The sequence below is a fragment of the Antedon mediterranea genome, chromosome 6 (genome assembly GCF_964355755.1).
Source record: "Antedon mediterranea chromosome 6, ecAntMedi1.1, whole genome shotgun sequence".
Lineage (NCBI taxonomy): Eukaryota > Metazoa > Echinodermata > Crinoidea > Comatulida > Antedonidae > Antedon > Antedon mediterranea.
The window spans coordinates 26,257,435-26,280,034 of record NC_092675.1 but is presented as its reverse complement, the minus strand read 5'-3'; the positions used below and the strand labels follow the sequence as shown (position 1 = coordinate 26,280,034).

Genomic DNA, 22,600 nt, shown 5'->3' with positions numbered 1-22,600 from the left:
CTAAGACTGTGAAAAAATATTTGCAATTTAACAAAAATTGAATAGGCATACAATTATGGTTGGTTGATTGGTTTAGATAGGCCTATATAACATGCAGTGATTACCGTCAGTAGTAGACTGAACTATTATTGTTGCTCCTTTTTTACGGAAAAATATAACTTACCAAGGCAGATTAAGATAACTTGAAGGAAGATTATAACTGTAACAATCATACTTTTCTGTAAAAAAAAAACGTATATAATTCTCACTTTGTGACGAAAGATGATATTGTAATTGAATTGTAATTTGTCTTTATTCTGGTGACTATCACTTTTCTCCTATGACTTATACATTTATGATATAGAAAACAACAATTTAAAAACAAATTCTACAATGTAAAAACATAAAACAAATAAATAAAAAATATTCCAGAATATATAATTATAAATTAAGTGATCCGCATAATTTTATGGAACCACAGTAGTTTAATCCAACATCAGTAGGCTCATACAAATGTAGCCTAAATAAATTAGCATACCCAAAGATACACCCTCCATTTAAATCGCTACTGGCATCATATTCAACACTAAGATTTGTTTTTTTTTTGTCTTTTTTGTGGGTTTCACACATTTACTTCACGATCATTAGTATTGTTTCACTCTTATGAGTTTTACAATTATACATTATCTATAGTCTAATTCAGCATAATGACATAGGCCTAATTAAATTTGCTACATGCCACAAAGCCTCCAAACTATTTGCAGTACAAGAATGTAGAAATATTTATGTATCGATATAGCATACATCTATACCATGCACATCTTATACTATTTCATAACATATTGTAATATTTTCTTTATTGAAAATTATTCATCAAATTATCTAGTTTTGTTTTATTTTCAATTTATATGTTTATAGATCACCAAGAATTTAGTTAAACTGTAATTAACGTGTTTTTTTTGCCATATTCTACAGTTATTAAACACATCTTATGATTTATATACATTTTAAACAATTTATATCTATTAACATTTGCATGTATACAGTTATGACATGGTGGGACCAAACCCCATTAGTTACACAGGCTATAATTCACCCCTTTTTTTCCCCGATGCCTACTTAACTTGGAACACTACATAAATTCACCACTAAGATAATGTCGGAGAAATAAAGATAGAACGCTTGTGACAGGCCTATTACACAAAATCATATCCGGTGTGGGGGTGGGTGTGTGTGTGTGTGGGGGATGTAGGGGGAGGGGTGTTTGTTTGAGCTGCAGGACTGATCTAGACCTTCGTTTCATAAGATAAATATAATATAATATGATAATCATAATAATTATTGTAAAATCTATTTTGAAAATATGTATCTTTGATTTAAAATCGTATTTCTCATTATCTCCAGCTTATTCATTGGTAATAATAAAAATCCATATTAAATGGAAAAAGGAAGAAACACATATACTAATATTAAACTGTTCAGGTGGCCTATATTTATCATTATGTGTATTGTGATTTATTTTCAAACCTTGATAAATATGAATGAAATGACCAATTTCACACAGTATTTCTGGTCAATGATCCCTATAATCTTCATGTTCTAGTAAAAACTGATGCGTCGTTTATAATTGTAACAACGGTGCCCTTACAGCAGAAATGTATTCATTTATTATAATATAACCATTGCTGAATATTTTCGATTATTCTCCTTGTTAATAAACCCCCTGGTTTGACAAACCAGTGGTAGATCATTCCTGCATAAATACGTTATCATAATTAAGAATACTTACGTATTTTAGCTTCAAAACCAAAATCAAACATGGATGTCGTCTAATAAAATGGAATAAGGAAGTAAAAGCATTATACTATAATACTGTGAAAAAAACGTATGCTATTTACTATTCAATGAAATGACAATATTTGCAATTTAAAAAAAATTGAATAGGCATACAATTAATCAATTATGGTTGGTTAGTTTACAATGATACCATCAGACTGAAATATTATTTGTCAGTTGGCCTTTTTTCGGGAAGTATTTTAAAATATAACTTACCAAGGCAGGATAAGGTAACTTTAAGCAAGATTAGAACTGTAACAATCATACTTTTCTGTCATAAAAAAAAACGTATATAATTCTCACTTTGTGACGAAAGATGATATTGTAAATGAATTGTAAATTGTCTTTATTCTGATGAATATCACTTTTCTCCTATGACTTACATTTATGATATAGAAAACAACAATTTAAAAACAAATTCTACAATGTAAAACCATAAAACAAATAAATAAAAAATATTCCAGAATATATAATTATAAATTAAGTGATCCGCATAATTTTATGGAACCACAGTAGTTTAATCCCACATCAGTAGGCTCATACAAATGTAGCCTAATTAAATTAGCATACCCAAAGATACACCCTCCATTTAAATCGCTACTGGCATCAAATTCAACACTAAGATTTGTTTTTTTTTTGTCTTTTGTGGGTTTCACACATTTACTTCACGATCATTAGTATTGTTTCACTCTTATGAGTTTTACAATTATACATTATCTATAGTCTAATTCAGCATAATGACATAGGCCTAATTAAATTTGCTACATGCCACAAAGCTTACTATTTGCAGTACAAGAATGTAGAAATATTTATGTATCAATATAGTATACATCTATACCATGCACACACCTTATACTATTTCATAACATATTGTAATCTTTTCTTTATTGAAAATTATTCATCAAATTATCTAGTTTTGTTTTATTTTCAATTTATATGTTTATAGATCACCAAGAATTTAGTTAAACTGTAATTAACGTGTTTTTTTTGCCATATTCTACAGTTATTAAACACATCTTATGATTTATATACATTTTAAACAATTTATATCTATTAACATTTGCATGTATACAGTTATGACATGGTGGGACCAAACCCCATTAGTTACACAGGCTATAATTCACCCCTTTTTTTCCCCGATGCCTACTTAACTTGGAACACTACATAAATTCACCACTAAGATAATGTCGGAGAAATAAAGATAGAACGCTTGTGACAGGCCTATTACACAAAATCATATCCGGTGTGGGGGTGGGTGTGTGTGTGTGTGGGGGGTGTAGGGGGAGGGGTGTTTGTTTGAGCTGCAGGACTGATCTAGACCTTCGTTTCATAAGATAAATATAATATAATATGATAATCATAATAATTATTGTAAAATCTATTTTGAAAATATGTATCTTTGATTTAAAATCGTATTTCTCATTATCTCCAGCTTATTCATTGGTAATAATAAAAATCCATATTAAATGGAAAAAGGAAGAAACACATATACTAATATTAAACTGTTCAGTGGCCTATATTTATCATTATGTGTATTGTAATTTAATTTCAAACCTTGATAAATATTGAATTCATATTTCACAAATGGCGAATGACCAATTTCACACAATATTCCTGGTCAATGATCCCTAGTATTCATGTTCTAATAAAAACTGATGCGTCGTTTATAATTATAACAACAGTGCCCTTACAGCAGGAATGTAATCATTTATTATAATATAATCATTACTGAATTTTATCGATTATTCTCCTTGTTAATAAACTCCCTGGTTTGACAAACCAGTGGTAGATCATTCCTGCATAAATACGTAATCATAATTAAGAATACTTACGTATTTTAGCTTCAAAACCAAAATCAAACATGGATGTCGTCTAATAAAATGGAATAAGGAAGTAAAAGCATCACTATTACAGTATATGCATTGATCATCCACTATCATGAAACACTGTTGTAAAAAAAACAATAAAATAAATAAAAGAACACTAAACACAAAACCACAAAAGTACAGAATACAAGGTTAAAACTAACAAAGGCGTTATTATGGCTTGAGTTCAATCATAAAGTAAATCTAAACTAATGTTTCAAAATGGTAATATTTTTCTGACATACCGTCAGATAATGTAAATTGAGCATGGTATTAAAGATATGTTTAACAAGAATTGTTGAGTTTAGAAAGTTGAGGCTCTATCAATGCATTAAAAAACTATTCGAAAAATTGTTGTTGTAAAATCAAACGGACATCCCTTTAAATATTTTGAAAAATAACACAAAATGTTCCCCAAAAATTATAAATGAATAATTACAGTGCATTGAAGAAAAAGATTTTGATGCTAACCATTTTAAAATATTTATTTGAGTACAGTATCTAGAAACAAAACGATATAAAGTAACAAACACGTTTCGGTAGACATTTTACCTTACAATACAGTGAGTTTATATAATATATACAAGAAATATAATAACATATTATTTAAATGAATGGTATATGCAACATTTTTTAAGACAATAGAATGTTTAGATAAATTAGTTATAAAGGTACACTTCTATTATTGGAAGATATACTTTCGAATTCTGTTTTTTTGTTGTCACAAATTAGCTAATACTATTAAATTAGTGGTCAAAATATAAGGTTCACCTGTGTTTATAATTTCAATTAATATAATATATATATATATATATATATATATCGTATACAAAATTTAACACTATTTATGATTTAGATAATTGTTAACACAATATACTCTGTCGTCGTAAACTAATAAGTAGATACTGGATCATCCTCTCTCCCAATGGGCACCTGTGGTGTGTTACTGTAACATGGACCACCAGTAACTGTTGCATAATCATCACCAGTTAATTCATATGTTGTATCTTGATTTTTCCTTAAATTAAGAAAGTTGTAAGACAAATCAGTCGTTATTAATGAAAATATATACCGAGAATGTCCAGGAGGTCATCGCCTGTCTTACCATGAATGGCAACAATATCAATTAATAAAAACATGTTATTTAGCTGTCATTTTTAACTAAGTAGCCTACTGAACAGCTTTCCCACATTTAAGTACCGCATGCATAGCATTCCAATTTATCTGTTTTCTGTTGAAAATGAAATAAAATTCCAAAAATACAAGGCAGTAAGTAGGGCTACTGATGTTCCCCTGGCGTTATAATGTAAATAATGTTTTTAAAAAACAAGGTTAGAAAATTGTCAATTAAAGAAATAATAAGCTATTTTTAGAAATGTATAATAAAGATTATATTTACCCTGGTAATGAAGTATTGTAACTATTACTTGCGTAATTATAATGAACTTGTGGATCATTTGATGCATTATCGTCAGATGTACTAGCCTTCTTACAAAGTCTGTGTTTACTTTAACAAAAAAGAAATATTCACCATTTAGACTAAAAAGACCTATACTCGTTTGTAAACTGAACTAAAAAGGCTCACTCCTCAACAAGTCCATTGGATGTTTGGCTCAGGACAATAACTGTTTATTGAAATTTAATTGGAGAATATTATACATTACAGAACAATATAATTACTAAAGGTTTGTTTTGTAAAACACGAGATAAAGGGTTTTAAATAACAATGAAATTGAATGCACCAGGCCTACTTACAAAATTGTAACCGTAATAGTAATGACAATGCCAAAGAACAACCCTGCTGCCACAGCGCCCCCAATTGCTCCGATGCTGTTTGCATTTCCTTCTTCCTTCTCTACTGTTTCTACTAATTAACATTTAAAATTCATATACACGCTTACTATAATACTGTATCATCAAGTAATCACAATGCTTAAAAGAATCAAACTAATTTGAATATTGCCTCAAATTAATATTATGTGTTACATGTTTTATCATATCGAGAATCGAATTTTCGATATAAATTTTTTTGTGAATGTTCGAGTACCAGCCGAACTATCAAAACAACAATACTAACGACAATAACAAATTATTATTATTATTATTATTGAAAAATTGAATATAAAATATGAACATTGTAGTTCGATAGAAGTATTTACAAATTACCTGTTTTTTCTTTACCAAGAGTAGATTCACTTTCGCTGTCTTTATTAGCCACTGTGACTAAGATAGCGTAAGGGTATTCCAACTCAACATTTTCGATTGTTAGTTCATTGGTTTGTGTCTGGTAAACCTCCTCCTGACAACCCTTATTGATGATTTTTCTTAGATACACTCTGTAGACAAATGTTGTAATCGAGCATTTCAGTGTCTCTGCGTCAGGGTTTCCCTATGACAACAACAAAAATGAGGATAACATAATAACTTGCACCAAAAGATGAAGGAGGGTTGTAGTGTGTTTGGAAAGATTTTATAGCGGTAAAATATACGCTACAAAGAAAATGTCGTAACATATCATGGACTGGAACTGAATATATTACTGTAGGGCCTAAATCACTTCCATTGACTGACTGACACAGTACTCAATACAGATACATGATATGGTTAAATAGAACGATATTAACCATATATAAAATTGTGATTCTGGTACAATTAGTAAAGCATGCAAACATTCGCAGAACTCAATTTCCCGCCTATCGGAATGCTGAATACTAATAATCTTATAAAAGAAATAATTAAATATAAAGACAATTGTTTTGTATATATTATTTGTGTCGTTCTAAATATTTGTTTATTTGTATTTGTTTTGATTATGTTTTATTTCCGATAATTGTTTGGCCAATAAAAGTTATTCGCTTGGGTTATTCTGGTAAAGGCATAGTTATTATAGGAACGGAGTTCTACTCACTATCCATGTAACCGTGATACTTGAAGTGTCAACATTAACTGAAACTTCGAATTTTACGTTCTCAACAGGAGACGGCTCTGTTAAAAAATAGATTTTTACTTTGTATTAGCCATAGATTACAATTAGTCAATAAGATTGTATACAGTTGATACATATTATGCACATGATTGGTCAATAAACACGTAATGCGCACTAAGATGTAAAATGCATCTTCTATCATTGTCTGCGCAGCGTCCAAAATCTGAGAGCTGAGAATTGTCTTGGCCCAACCTTCAACATCCGATTCAAGAGAGGAGTCGTGTCGTATTAAATATATAACATTTTAATACGTTAGACAATTTTACCTCACTATGTTATAAAAAAAAAGGATTGTTTTGTATTTGGTGTGAAATAAAACCAACAAAAATACGGAAAAACTGAAATAAAAAACATAATAATTAGTAAAGTAATATACTTACTCCCACAAAGTGTTGTTACTGTGATTATACCTCCAATTGGTCCTTCACCCTCTTTGCCAGCTCTCACAGCTGAAACACCAAAAGTGTATTCTGTGTCCGTCATCAAGTCGGTAATGGTGCCTGATAAGGATGTATTATAGAATTCCTTCTTCCAATCATTCGTGTTGCTCAGTTTGTGGTTTAAAAAGTATCCAACAACCTGACCATTTATATTGCCTGTCGTCCACTGTATATCAACAGAGGAACTTGAAATATTAGCCTTCAGATTTCCACCATATATTGGTACACAATTTGGTTTAAGGAAATTGGAAAAACATGTTCCTTGGATGCACTTTCCATTTATTCTATGACATTCACATGGCTGTTTACACTCAGTTTCACAGTTTTCTCCAAACAGATTAGGCTGGCACACTACAACAAAAGTATTTATCTACAAATCAGTACAGAATATGTAGCCTAAATGGATAAATGTGGCTTTATCTTTATTAAGTCTATGTCATTTTGTCACGACATTCTTAATTCTTAGTATAGGCTACTGATCAGGAACCTATAATATATATGCCTACGATACTGTGTATACTGTGTAGCATATTTGAAGAATGCTATTATACAAAAACTGTACGTACATTATTTCTTATGTGTGGAATTCTAGACCTAGTCCCTTACAGGTAACAATAAATCAATTAAGTTTGCTTTACAGAACCTCACCAAGATTTCTGTGCTAAAAGTAAAGCAAAAATGTGCATACTTTGACAGTTAGATCCCATCCATGGAAATGCACAAGATGAGTTAGTGCATATTCCTGTATACCGATCACAACCACCTTGTTTACAGTGACAAGTTTGAGCACAATCTGCACCAAATGTACCCGACGAACATTCTGTAAAAATATAGAAAAAATGTGTGTTTCGTCGATATAAATGTTGATTATAATATTGAATGTTAATTTGTATTTCAATTGCAATGCCACTTTTTTAAACGCCAACACTAAGGCTGTTAAAGGAAAAAGGGCATATAGCTGGTTAAGTTAACATCTATAACGCTTGATAACGGAAATTTTGTTTTCACTACAGTCAACTACGCAGCAACCAACGCTGCGCATGCTCATATATTTTAGATTGTGTGCAGAGCAATTTTTAGTCGCGTGCAACGCGACTCTACAGCTCACTATGTTGATTGGTCGGTTGGTCGGTCGGTAAACACTAACTTGATCACGCGACTGCAGCCATGTATACGGCCTTATTAGATAGCTGCATAGTCTTTTGTTGGAACGTTGTGAAAAAAAAAGATCGATACGAATCAGTTACAAACTAAAGTTGTAATAATTAATGCTATCTAGTAAAATGTTCACTCTTCAATGTTGCTATAAAATTGCATAGTTTGCATTGAAAAAAAAAGATTAGAAGATATAAACATATTTCAAAGGCAACCATAACCTTTTGGAATTAAAATCGTTTAATAGAACTTTTCTAAAATATCCTAGAATGTTGGAGACATTGTATATCTATCTACCTGTATCGCATTTCAATCCTTTGTAACCGGTAACACAGCTACATCCATATGGATCAGGTAAGCAAAACTGAAAGTTTCTGCATTTACTTTCATCACGACTACTGGCGCAAACCCTTTCACAATTCCAACTATGCTTATTGCCACCGCATTCTAAACAATGAAACATAAATTACAAGCAGACTCTCAATAATGATATAACATGTTTAGTAATGGTTGCAGTTGCAATGAATATCTCATTATTCCGTCGACTTTTGCTGTTGGAAATATGAGACGCCTGTCCTGCTAGGTTTTCAAAGCAGATGTATTTCTCAATTTCTGAGAATTTTACAACATGTATATCTGACCAGGGAAGAGTTAACTTTTCCCCGATCTGACCAATGCATTTGATATATTGACGATGCCTATAATATGGCATCATTAATCGTCCCATCAAAAAGATACCGTGTCTTGACAATTTGCATCAATCGTTTGTACCAATCGGATTGCAACATTATTTCATTCTCATTTTGATGGAAATATATTCTGGTAATCTTTGATTTATATTTCGATCTCTGCTTGATGGTTGTATACTAGAATTGTGGTTTTCCTAATATACATACTCGAAATGTAACATCTCTTATCCGGTAACGTAGATATAATATAGAATCATAATTTTTCTTATGACCATTTACACAAAACGCGGAGTTGAGCGGAAACCCTCTCAGGATAGATACAGATACATGGCCAAGCACGCGGTTTCCGCTTACCGGTAGCGCTTTTCTGTGTAAATCGGCCTTATTTAGTAAACTGAATTATTTGGTCGTCTGCCGCCTTCTGAAAAGAACAATTCTACCAAAGCATTTTTTAAATCAGACCGAATCGGCTTTGATGTGAGACAAAATAAATAACAAGTTTATAAATACATGTTCGTGCTTTAGCATCACGAAGACGCATCTGTGTTGGTGTATATCAAATAAATAATTTGATCACAAAACGATAAAAGAAGAAAATGTAATGTTTCCCGCGGTGGTGGTGTAGGTTTGTGTTATATAGTGACTATATACCTTACCAATTGCACATGAAGATCCCTTAAATCCTGGTGCACAGATACAGAATCCTGTTTTGTCATCACATACGCCTCCATTATAGCAGTATTCACAGTCACCAGTGCAGTCAGGTGGACCCCATTTGTGACGTGGACATGCTGCGAAAAAATAAATACAAACATGGTGTATTGTCATCAAGCAGTCACATTCCTTAAAGAAATATGAAGCAATGTATGATCCAAATGTATGTACATTTTTGTGAAAATGATTTGTGCATGCACAAAATGATGATGAGGGTGGAATTTGATTTGTGAAATCTGCATATCAAGCAGGCGGTCCGAGTTCGAGTCTCGGTTGGGGCGACTTTTTCTCATTCTCACAGATTTCCTCATCTTTATCGTTTCAAATTAATTAATTAAATTTCAGTATGTATCACCGGGCGGTTTAGAATTAATTTTCTTTGCCTGATTTGTTTATATATATATATATATATATATATATATATATAAACATTCTCGGCGTGGTACGGCGAAACAGCACTAGTCCTCAGTTGTACGCACGCGCAACAGAGATCAAATTGATACGCCCTCATCTTTCAGTATTTTTATTCACGAGGCGGGATCTCCGAAGAGATACTTTTATATATATAAACACATTAGGCAATGGACATTAATTCGAAACCGCCCGGTGATATACTGAAATTTAATTAATTAATTTGAAACGATAAAATTAGGAAATCTGTGAGAATGAGAAAAAGTCGCCCCAACCGAGGCTCGAACTCGGACCGCCTGCTTGATATGCAGATGTCCTGATGTCCTAACCATTAGACCACTGGGGCTTTCATGGTATTGTTCAAACTCGATTGGATAGCGACTCTTTAACATTCTCGGCGTGGTACGGCGGAACAGCACTAGTCCTCAGTTGTACGCACGCGCAACAGAGATCAAATTGCTACGCCCTCATCTTTCAGTATTTTTATTCATATATAAATTATATTACTTTCTTTATGATTACTGTATGTATAATGTTTACCTCGTACAATCAATTTTACAAATGAATGTCTACGATTTGACCGATCGCCAGCTACATACATCTCGTAAACTCCAGCATTAAGGGTGGTTACAGCGTTAACGGTCATGCTATTTTCAGACGTCAACATTCCTGTTATTAGAACACCATCTTTTCTCCAGTAAAGCGATGAAAATTCTGTATCAAATCCAATTGTGACAGCATCGCCAATATTAGTGGTCACTGTGTTTTTATAGTTTGCTGGTGTAACAATGGCTGTTGATAATAAAACGGTGTTAATGGACGTGTAAATAAACATTTATCTTGTTTCTTTTTAGATACCCGGAACGTCCAAACCAGTAGCAGGATTTTTTATCGGTGTGCTCGTGGCAAAAATTACAGTCATTTTAATGGTGAAGAAAGATCCCCTACCTAATATTATTTTAAAATGTTTGTAAATTATTTATGTGATATATAGAAAGCACATGCAATAGTATACATAAGCATTTATTTCCTCTATGATTATAGAAAATCTAGCTTACCATCGTTTCGTATTTTAGTAGTTTGAATGATTGTAGTGACACCATCTTTCACCATCTTGCAATAGTACACCCCCATGCCAACTTCAGGTGTTACATATCTATGATCATCCATCAAGTCCCACGATGTTTCAGTTAAACTTTCAGTGAGTAGTGTTGCAAATGATCTACCGTAACTCAAACTAAAATTAGTAAATGAGTTAGGAGTGTAACATTGGTACGGATTGTCACTGTTGCTTTGTGGATTAATATTCAAAACTGTTATATATTCATCATTCCCTAAATAAGAAAAACAAACAAAATAATATTAAATAAATTTAAAATAATACATAATTACATTTTATGTTTTGTTTTTAGTTAGACTGATTCATACTAATAGGAAAATCGATTGTCTTAACTTTCCACATATAAAAAAATCTAAAACATCAAATAATATAATTTAACATAATATTAGATTTGGTTATGTACATTAAGTAAGCTATTAATTGTTTCAAATAAACGTGACGTAACATTATGCTTAGTTTAGAAGAACTCCTCGATTCTCGCACGAACGGTTCTATGTTGATAGACAATAAACTGTGTAAGACATTTACATGAAGGTATTTAGAAATGTTGAATTACACGTAAAAAGGGATATCATCAAACTAAAGGTATTGCACGAATGAACATATTCACTTTGAATACATTTTGTGGATGTAACTTTCTGTATACGTATCACCTTCTCCCAGAAAATATAAGAAATACCTTATTTTATATATTCTTACTTCAAATATCAGCCTAAACAGCCTCCTCCTTATAATAACAATTTGCACTTACCTAGGCATGAAACAATAGCTTCAATAACGATTAGAGTTGTAACAATCATGTTTTTCTATTACAAAAAAAAAATTAAATATAATAACTTATAATTGATAATGGAAATTAGTATTAATTATTATTGATTAGTATTGAATAACTTGTCAGCATTATAAAGCGTGTTTTACTTGTTGAATTGTTATTACCGTACTTAAATAATCTAGATCGAAACGGTTATATACAATCTTTTTCAGTGGATCTTCTGGTACAGTTTATTATGATGATTCTGATTATTCATTGATGAATGTTATTTAAATTTGTAATATAATTATCTGTCATGACGTACAGTAAGAATTATAATATGATACAAGAAATGCAAATATTCTGAACAGATACCATACATGTGCCTTTAATAAACATATTACGTTAAGGTTAATATAGACTTTAGCTAAATAATAGAAATTATACCGATACAATGGGTATTAGGCCTATTTCGTTTCTAAACATGTAATAAGGAAGTACCGTATTTATTCGAATAAACACCCCGCGTTGAATAAACGCCTCTCTTGAATAAACTCCCCCATTATCATTTGGAATAAACGCCCCTCGAATAAACGCTCAGGGGTGCGTATTTATTTCCTCGAATAAAAGCCCCTGTCACATGCATATATACATAATATATAAACACATTTTTTAGAGTAGAATTCAATGATTGATGGCAAGCTCTGCATTATTTACCAAACATGTTGATACTTTTATTGGAATTCTTGATATTAATTGTGTTTTTTCATATCTAGGGGTATTTATTCGATTTACATGTTATCATATTACACCAAACAAAAATCCCTCCCCTGAATAAACGCCTCCTTTGAATAAACTTCCCCTTAAAAACGCTGAGGCGTTTATTTGCATAAATACGGTAGGCTTTCTATTTTACGCATGGTTGAATTAGGATTTCAGACAAAATATAATAAACAACAACACAACCACAATACAGTGCACGATTTGTGTGTGTACTTCAGGAAATATACAATCTAAAAATGGTAGAATTACAAGTCAGAAAATGTGAAAATCAATTTATCACAACCAATGTTCAACAATATAAACTTATTTACCTAATTGTTTTCCTTCCTGTCAAAATAGTGTTAATTTTAAAGGATTTAAATGAATGAGTTATATAAGAAGATAAATGTATATAATCCATAACTTAAAACATAAATTTATATAATCTTAGTTGTCTTATATAATCTTAATCGCGTCGAATCTCGTCAGCTGCTTGTTTTATTATTAATTTATTTTTTTCATTCATTTTTATTCAGCTATTTGTATTAAAACAATGAATGATTAAAAATTAAAAATATTCTGCAGTTATTAAAATTTGTTTTCTTTGTTTTGTGTGTACTTCGCGAAAAAAATGGACATTGTAAAGTTTTTTTTTGCCCATACCATTTATTTATTTTTTAAATAAAGTAGTTTCTGCACATTAAACCTAGTTTAAATAAGAAGCTCATAATCCAAACAAAACTCATTGTGTAATGCCTATTTTTGTTTTGTAAAACGGACAGTAGGGCCTATATTTTAACCTAAAAAAGCTAGTATCTTTTTTTCTATAATTATGAAAATGATAGCGAATTATATATTTATAGAATAAACAAGGACTTGCATATTGTCGATCTATTTTATTGATCTTTTATTATCTCCAAAATGCACCATAATGTACACTATGGCTGACATTATCACAGTGGGAAAGCCACTTCGCGTTTTGACCGTTAAATCGTGTAAAATCGACTTACTTCCGCATTGACGATTTTGAAGCGCCACCTATCGTTGAAAACTGAAACCACGATTTTTCGTCGCCTAGCAAATAAGTGCTGTTTTATTTTAAGCTCTCATGAATATTTAAGAACCGCCCAACATTACCTATTATGGTAAAAGCATTTCCTAATAAGTATTATTGAATAATTACCAATCGGTTTCCTTCAAAGAAACCGAAGCTAATACAATACATTCGGCGACTGAAGTCGGGACTCGTGAAATTTATAAATGTGGTACGATTTGACTACTGTTTTGTTGTCCATTTTCTGAATAGTCGGAGGTGCATCCCAACAAATTAAAAAGATTATAATCAATTGTTTTATCATGAATAATATTAGTTTAATCGAGTATGATATATTTCTATCCTGTTCAAAATTTGTTGGTGTATTCTCAGGCCTCGAAAGGTAGGTACATTTTCTAGCTGTGAGCGTGGTTTCGGCAACGCGAGACACGTGTTTCAGTATAGGCGATAGCGAGACGTGTGTTGTACTGTGTTGATGCTGATCCGATAGTCGTTAAGTTGTACTGATTACGAGTATCATTGGTCCTGGCCGGCCTAGCCTGGTGATCTGATCCCCGCAAAAAAAATACTTTTTTTCAATCAGTATTAATATTATTATTTTATTTTTCATTTATTATTTGATTTATTAGGCTTCTAGTACCAGTAGGCCTAGATTATATAAATAATAATAGTAAATAAATACTGTAATTTAATTAATAAAATACAGCTTTCATTTGCCTTACTTTTATGTCATCATATAATATTATAATTATATATACAACCAGACATTAACATTTTTTTAAATAATATTTATTATTTTTTCTGACACTTTCAGGAATCGTTGATGATGCAGAGTTCTTTGTCTTTGTGACTTCAAACTGAGAGTGAAGTGGATAAAAAGATGACACCGGTACCTACCGACATTGTCATACCCAAACTATAATTTAATTATTTAAAACAAAATGTTGAATTACAAATATTTATGTTGAATGCAAACCTACTACACTATACTCTGTAAATTATGTTATTGTCATGTGGTAGACCTTAGAAATTGAATATTTATTGTATGTTAGGCCTATTTTTTTATATTTTATTAATACTGTATTAGTTTAATATTACTAATATTATAATTTATATTATACAGTACTAGTTTGTACATGTTTTTACCCAAAAAAAATGAATAAATAATTTGTTATTCAATCTAATTGCTTGTTTGTTCATCAATAACAAAACAATTGTAAGCAAGTATATAACAGTTCTTGTTAGCCGCTTATTTCAGGTCATATTATTAATATTAGCTAGGCCCGACGCGCCCGATCACAACGTCACTAAGTGACTTTCCGCCCCTGGAACAATCGGTCGCTAATAGGGCTAGGCCTCGGACTCGTATAAAAGCTATTATAATAGTTATGATAAATATTCCTCAACTAAAATGTATACTGTGATAAATAAACAAGTAATAATATACGTTGTATTGGAATGTATTTATTTATATGAATTCTTATACGCGGACAATTATAAACATCGCGTATATCGTTCGATATAAATAAATTCATAAACACGATGACGATGTGGCGGTTTCGCTAGTTTTCGATGAAACAAATAGTGGTACCTTTAGTTTGAATAGTCGGAGCTGCATCCCAACCACCGAATTTTGTATCTTAATATCGTATTCTGTAGATTATTAATTTTTCTAACAGGGATTTTAAATTCAGGACTGTTCAATTTTTCTAAATATTTTATTTTAATGATTTTCTAGGGTACAATTTCGAAAAAAAGACATTGGTTGATTTTGCCGTTAAATTACAGATTATCGTTTTGTTCAAATACATTTAATTTTACATGACAATATATTAAAACCATTTATGAATTTATTTCACTAACAATATTTTTCCGATAATCAGCTAAATTTACAAATATTATGTTTTTCCAACACCCTAAAATTTAGCAATTTTGAACTAAATTAGAAAAGTAGGGCGCCCTCTCCAAGTCGAAATTTGACACGATTTGTCGACTGGCTGTCCCACTGATCAAACTGTATGCTTTCTCAATAATTAAACAAGTCTTACAACCACATGTGTTTTTTTCAAATAATATTTTTAATTCTAATGACAGCTTTTTTTTAATGAAATTCTATAAATAATGCGGATTGTAGAAATCCGTTATGGCACAAAATCGTGTTATATATATATTGCATCTATATATAAATTTACGTAAGGGCAAAATTCGGTAAATCTCGGTTTATTTCTAGAATTTCTACTCGATGGTATATAAAGTTGGTTCATACTTTCGGTACTGATTTTAACCATCTGATGTAACCCTGTTTACTAATTAAATTGAGTTAGGTAATTAGTTATTGACGATTAAAACGAATTTAGGTTCAACGATTTGCCCCAAATAGGGGTGTTTTCCGATCGTGGTATACACTGTCTAATGGATGTCCATCTTGAAAAATACCCGCCACAAAAATACGAGGAGGCTTCACATTTTCCTATCTCCTCCTACGATAATTGTTTTTAATAGCTAAAAACTGGTTGGACAGCTAGAGTACAGCATCATAATGTTGAAGACAGGCCGATTTTCTATAAAAAATGCTATTTTGATAGATTTAATATACGATTATACAAATGTATTGATTTGCGATGAATGGAACATTCCAATCTCTGTTTCACAAGTGTCTATTCCCTCAGGTGTCGTAAAGGCAAGTACAGCACTGTATACTCGAAATTCGATCCATTTTTGTTTTCAATCTGTGCTGCAGAGGTTGGATATAATTTTTTTTTAAACGGATAATGAGCTAGCGTTTTCACTCGCCGTATATTATGTACAAATCTTTATTATTGCAGTTAAACCACCCACATCATCACCTTTCCCTCACTGGCATGAGTAGCGTTGTAAAACCAGTAGAGAATAGGCCTACGGTACATCACATGCCCTAAACGCAGAACAACTTTGGTGGGTAGGGTAGGAACCAACTTAAGTATGAATTGGCTCTAAGAAACAATTGAAAACCATTAGGCCTACTAATTAAGTTGAGTTAGATAATTTAATATTTATTGACGATTAAATCGAATTTATGATTTTCCCCGAATAGAGGTGGTTTTCACAAATTGTTTTACATTATATTATAAACATATACACGTCGTAGTGATGTATCGTTACATGTGCTGTACTATTTCAATCGACTAGGACGGTGATAGTTTCAACAAAGTATTACATCGCAATGTTTTACTGTGTTTAGTGGTATATTATTTGTAAAACATGAAAGCAATTAATATTTCGTTACTAAATGGATAAAGAATATATTTTAACATTGTTCCTCTTTGCACCCATCCTCTTCCCCATCCCTCAACCCTAATGTTACATACAAAACACACATTAAGTTTGTTTAAATTTGACTTAAACAATTGGTCTTATTTTGTGACAAGTTTCTCTTTCGGAAGTAATAGGGTGCTAATTTTAGTTGAGTACATAAATCACAGTGTCTATTTATTCGTTCCTGTACACGACATGTATTATTGTCCTGCGGTACGTACATTTGAAATCGCCAGTTTTTTAACGCTGAAATTATTATGTATTCGAGAACCATCTGTGGGCACGACCTAGATGGTACGCGAGCGAAGCGAGCGTAAATTAATATACGTAATTATTTAAAACCTTATAAATTATATTACTATAAGGTTGATACTAATGAAAATCTGTGAAGATACGGTATATTATGTTTAAAAATGTCAGTTAGGCTTAGGCCTACTTACCGAGTTTAGCGTCAGATCGAAATCAAAACCTTATTCCGACTTACGTCTAAAACATGGAATGAGTAGCACCTAATAGTTTTTGGTTGAATCATTCAATTGAAATGTATACAATACAGTATATAGTGTTTATCGTGCCGTGGTTTCTTTTCAACAGGAAAAAATCACAATAAAGAAGGTTGTTTACACTGTCTGGCATGTCGGCCTTTTTTTCAAGGGAAGTTTAACGGATATTTCCCTTGCACATTGGATATTAATACTCAAATGATTCATATTCAGCTAGGCATATATATTTTTAATAGTATTATTACTTTCAATACAGTTTTATGTTACAATAATATGTTTGATTATAATATTCAATATGGCACATAGAGGCCTATTATATAAAAATAACATTGAAAAAAAAAACAGGATAAAGTAAAATAACTCAAACAAAATACAGTATTGGTGATATGTCCATACAAAAACTGTTTAAAAAGAATTTAAAGACCCATTCCCTACACTTGTGTCGACGTTTTGTAAATGTAAAAAGACTGCATATATATTACTTTAAAACATTAAACCATTCCTTGTCTGAAATGTACGTTTTATGGTAAATTATGATAAAGAAGAGAGAAACAATGCACTAACTACCTAAGTAGGTCACGGTGAATGACCTCTCGGCGTTGGCAGTTTTTAGGCCTAGCCTAACTAGGCTTAGTTTTGTAGGCCTAGCTGGTAAACATGGGTAACGTACGAACATCGGTACGCTAGCATATTATGCCTATCCTGACGTTGTATAGTTGCTGCATTAATTATCTTTCTGTTTTGCCAGACTCCGATGATACAACTTGGGGAAAACCAATATTTTCGCTAAGGAGTCTTCCATTTGTATATTGGGCCTCACGATCGATCGAAAAGTGAGTGAATTACAGAAGAAAAACAAAAATATCTATCCGCCTACAATGTATGTTGGGATTTATAGCGGGCCGCTAAAATGATTAGAATCGCCTTATTTTTTGCATATTTAACCATTTAAAGACGAAAAAAGTTATCTCAAGTAGGACCATATGGTATTTATTTTACATTAAATGTAGTTTGTGACCTTAAATTAGATCTAAAAACGTAGTGAATGGGACTTAAAATGTATTCGTATCAGTGTAAGGTAGGAAACAAACTTTCTTTTACAGCCGGTAATTTACCAGGAACTATAAGCTATGTGCACGTTGTTATAGTGTTTATTCTACTTAATGTAATTCGAGTATACTTTGAAAGGTTTGCATCTGATTTTGAAAAGTGTATTTTTTTCCAGGCTTTCTATCAGTTTCCTTCTCGCTAGGCCTAAGTGTTTACTTTAAAGCGAGCCAGTTGAGCGGTTGAAATTCAGCTAACTGTGTTAGATAATTAAAACGTTGCTATTTGAAGCTCAATGTCCTAGATTATACACCCGCGATATCCTATGATTTTTACTTTCAACTAATTTTCATAACTATAATCATAAGCATTTTCATCAGGTAATTCGTAAATACTTTCTTGATTTGGGTTTTTCCTGAAATGAAATAAATATTGTAAGTAAACATTACATCCATGTGAACGTTGAAATAATATAATAACAAACAATTTGAAACCAATGTATGTTTTATTCATTTTTTTTTCAATATTAAATATTTAATGTCTAATTTTTTTTTATTATCATCATTGTTGATTTGGTAAAATAACAAATGTTATTAATAATTAGAAAAAGTTTACATTTAAAATGACATTTACCTCGAAGAGTAATCGGATTCTTTACCCTTTTTATAATCTTGATACGCGTCTGGCTTGTTTGTTACGGTCTCATTAGATTTACTCGTTCGTTGATTCATTTTGCTTTGAAAGAAATTAATTAATCTGTACTAAACTGAATAAAACTGTTCATTCTGCATGGTTAATAAACACCAAGTTACAGTAGGCTTGCTGTACACCATGTGTTTCAAAAGGAAATAAAATCTGGTTGAGAATGTCTATAATCTAATAATTGTTTTAAATTGTTTTCAACAAAAGCATATACAAATTAGCATAGTTTGTAAAAATGCTCCACAAAAATCGAAATACAGTATAAGAAACGGATGAAGAAAAATAAGACAAAATATTCATTCTTTCTCAATCCTTAGATGATTATATATATAGAATATTGTAAATACGCGTGTTTAATTGTGTTTTATTTCATCTCAAAATCATCATTTGACTTAATAAAACAAAAGAAGAGACTTTTACCATGAAGGAGAAGAACCGTAAATTGTAGAATTCTTGTAAACGTGTTGAAAATTTGACATATCTTTATCAGATTTCCTTCTATTCTTACCTAGTCTTTGTTTGCTTTAAAACAAAAACGCAAAACATATTATTAGTTGAATTGACGTCAATTCATTTTGAAAGTCATATTTATATTTATAATCGGTTTGATTGACTAAAATATGTATTTGACCTGTTATTTTATCGCCTAATGTATTTTATAAGTATTTACATATCTCAGTCCTCCGAGAGACATTATCATTGCCCTGCCACACATTCTTTAAACTATAATTTCACAAACAACTGATGAGATTTTTGTTTATACTACTAATTCATGACTTGCAGAAATGTAGGTTGACAGTCTAAATCCAGATTATACTAAACCATTCATTTGGTCCTTTCTATGGTGAAATTAACAATTTCATGATATATTCATATGAATCAAATACCCTGGATGGTATCCTACTGACGTTTGTAGATATGTTTTACCATCGTTCCTCTATTATTAAGGCAACTCAAACCACACACTATTTAAATGGCGAGGGATTATCTAAAAGTGTATTGCTACATTCAATACAATTGCTTTGATATTCTTCACAAAGACATGATATAGCATACCTCCTTTTAAGTATTAGTATTAATAGGCATGATACATATTTGTACCATTCATTACCGGTAATAATAATATTCATAGAGCGAAATCTCACTTAAAATCAGCAATACATGGTCTGTCAGAATTAATTGAAGACAACAATTTAAGAAATAAATTAGGCCTACTATTCTGAAATAAATAACATAAAATAATTACTTGATGCAGGTAAAGGTACACTTCCCTGGTTTGTATCAACTAAAACCAATATTGATGTATGATATAAAATGTATGAAATGTCTTTTTCAAAAGTAATACGAACCTTCGAAATACCAAAACATATTTATGATTTTGTGAGTGAGGTAATATATCTTAACAGTTGTTTCGTAACCACCTTGTATTTCGACTCAAAATGTGGTAACTAACTTTGGATAGCACACCAGAATTTGGCACCATAAGAACTTCATGAAGTCTCATAAAATGTATCTTATGAGGTCCACGATAAAGTTAGTTTGTAATTTGTAGTGGAAATACCAAGCGGGTGCGAAAAGCAGAAGTGCCAAAATGTATACATATTTATTATAACTTAACCTAGTGTTACCATGATAGTAATTAGAACACCAATAAACACACCTGCTATCAAAGTACCAGCAACTATGCCACCAGAATTTGATCCATCTTCACATTCTGAAATTGTTAAAGAATACTGTTTGAAAGAATAATAAATATAAGTAAAATGTCAGAAAAACACAGGAATACTAAGGTTGTAAGCTAATTTTAATCACGAAGTGTTTTAATTCTGTACAAAATTATACTCTAATAAAATTAGTATCAACCTAGAAATCTTTAATGGAAAAAGTGATTACGGCTATTAGGGTCATCTGCAAATAATATACAAATCATTAAAACAATATAATATAATTCACGCAATATATTTTCAGAACATGTTTTAATTCCTCTTGAAATGGTTTAACTTTGTTTTTAAAAATATGGGATTTGTTTATAGATTAGGACTAGATGTAATACACCCCATTAATTAACGCAGTCTAATAGAAAAATTGAAAACAATATGGATGACATTTTAAATGTAATTTAATTGTTTAGATGACGAAGCCTTAAAAAGTATGATTCTATTTACCAAATATTTCTTCAGAGATGACACTCTGAGCTGATATACCTTTTTGCAATATTACACACGTGTATGTCGCATCAACATCAGCTATGACAGAAAATGTATGTTTCACAATATTTTGTGTCTATTGTTTCTACGTATATATAAAATATAACATAGTTAGAGCCGCACTACTTACTATATATAATTAATTAACGGTTGAATAACAAATTAATTACTTAAAAACCAAAATATGTTACCATTTTCATTGAACATTTTACTCACCATTATTACAATCAGGTTCAAGCCAATTGGAAAAACACGTCCCTTTTATGCATCTGTCAGTTCTGTGGCACTCGCATGGTTTATTGCATTCAACTTCACAGTTTTCTCCGTACAAGTTAGGTTGGCATTCTACAAAATTAAGATGTAACTCATTGGTCATTCTCATGAAAAAGACTGTCTTAATATAACATCACAATAATGTAAAAATTAAAATGTTACTCTCTCGATCAGTCTATTGTTATAAGAGTGTAAAGGAAAGGAAGCAATTCAGTCTTACTTTGGTAGACTTTACATGATGAAGTTGTACTCTCTGGCCGTTATTGGCTTTTGTAACTGTGGTATTGATGATTCCTTTGAATTAAAAATGCATAAAAATGCATTGCATGGTTATAAATCAATTAAACATTACTGTTTATTTCACTCTCGGACTAAAGTTCACAATAAAGAATGAAAGAAAAGAATTTCCCAGTCGGGTTCAAGATAATTCGTTGCACACGTGATGCATTTTCCAGTTAGTCTGTGACATTCGTTGCAGGCTTTGCATTCCATATCACAATTTTCTCCATAAAAATCGGAATATTCTTACTTATTTTAAGAAATATATTGCTTGAAACAAGAATTCTATAAAATACAAATCGGAATATTCTTACTTATTTTAAGAAATATCTTGCTTGAAACAAGAATTCAAAAAAATACAAATCGGAATATTCTTACTTATTTTAAGAAATATATTGCTTGAAACAAGAATTCTATAAAATACAAATCGGAATATTCTTACTTATTTTAAGAAATATCTTCCTTGAAACAAGAATTCAAAAAAAATACAAATCGGAATATTCTTACTTATTTTAAGAAAAATATTGCTTGAA

The 22,600-nt window shown here is 31.1% G+C and overlaps 2 protein-coding genes across 4 annotated transcripts in view; both read right to left on the bottom strand.

Annotated features, from left to right (window-relative positions):
• LOC140051609 (uncharacterized) overlaps window positions 1-3,856 on the bottom strand; it is a 45,483-nt gene extending 41,627 nt beyond the window's left edge. Inside the window, exons 1-4 of one of the 3 annotated variants that reach the window (XM_072096879.1) lie at window positions 3,648-3,856; window positions 2,032-2,086; window positions 1,769-1,808; window positions 164-218 (exon numbers count right to left, since the gene is read on the bottom strand). In XM_072096879.1, the coding sequence (XP_071952980.1) occupies window positions 164-212 (49 nt within the window). In that variant the 5' untranslated portion in view covers window positions 213-218; window positions 1,769-1,808; window positions 2,032-2,086; window positions 3,648-3,856. The remainder of the gene's footprint in view (window positions 1-163; window positions 219-1,768; window positions 1,809-2,031; window positions 2,087-3,647) is intronic. The other 2 variants (XM_072096878.1, XM_072096877.1) reach the window with 2 other exon arrangements.
• Window positions 3,857-5,431: 1,575 nt separating this feature from the next.
• Window positions 5,432-22,410, bottom strand: LOC140052543 (uncharacterized). Its single transcript, XM_072098151.1, has 15 exons — window positions 21,732-22,410; window positions 21,474-21,554; window positions 20,969-21,022; window positions 19,729-19,830; window positions 19,240-19,341; window positions 11,947-12,001; window positions 11,134-11,409; window positions 10,616-10,867; window positions 9,607-9,741; window positions 8,559-8,708; window positions 7,795-7,926; window positions 7,047-7,457; window positions 6,589-6,665; window positions 5,847-6,069; window positions 5,432-5,544 (listed from the first exon to the last, which is right to left on the bottom strand). The coding sequence occupies exons 6-15, from the start codon at window positions 11,993-11,995 to the stop codon at window positions 5,432-5,434; spliced, it is 1,818 nt and encodes a 605-aa protein (XP_071954252.1). The 5' UTR covers window positions 11,996-12,001; window positions 19,240-19,341; window positions 19,729-19,830; window positions 20,969-21,022; window positions 21,474-21,554; window positions 21,732-22,410.
• Window positions 22,411-22,600: the final 190 nt, after the last annotated feature.

Bases quoted from the DNA above. Each gene is read 5' to 3' on its own strand.
- LOC140052543 (XM_072098151.1), bottom strand. From the start codon at position 11,995: ATGATTGTTACAACTCTAATCGTTATTGAAGCTATTGTTTCATGCCTA. The intron at 11,410-11,946 runs GTAAGTGCAAAT...TTTCTTATTTAG, and splicing joins AGCTATTGTTTCATGCCTAG to GGAATGATGAATATATAACA. The intron at 6,070-6,588 runs GTGAGTAGAACT...TTGTTGTCATAG, and splicing joins GTATCACGGTTACATGGATA to GGAAACCCTGACGCAGAGAC.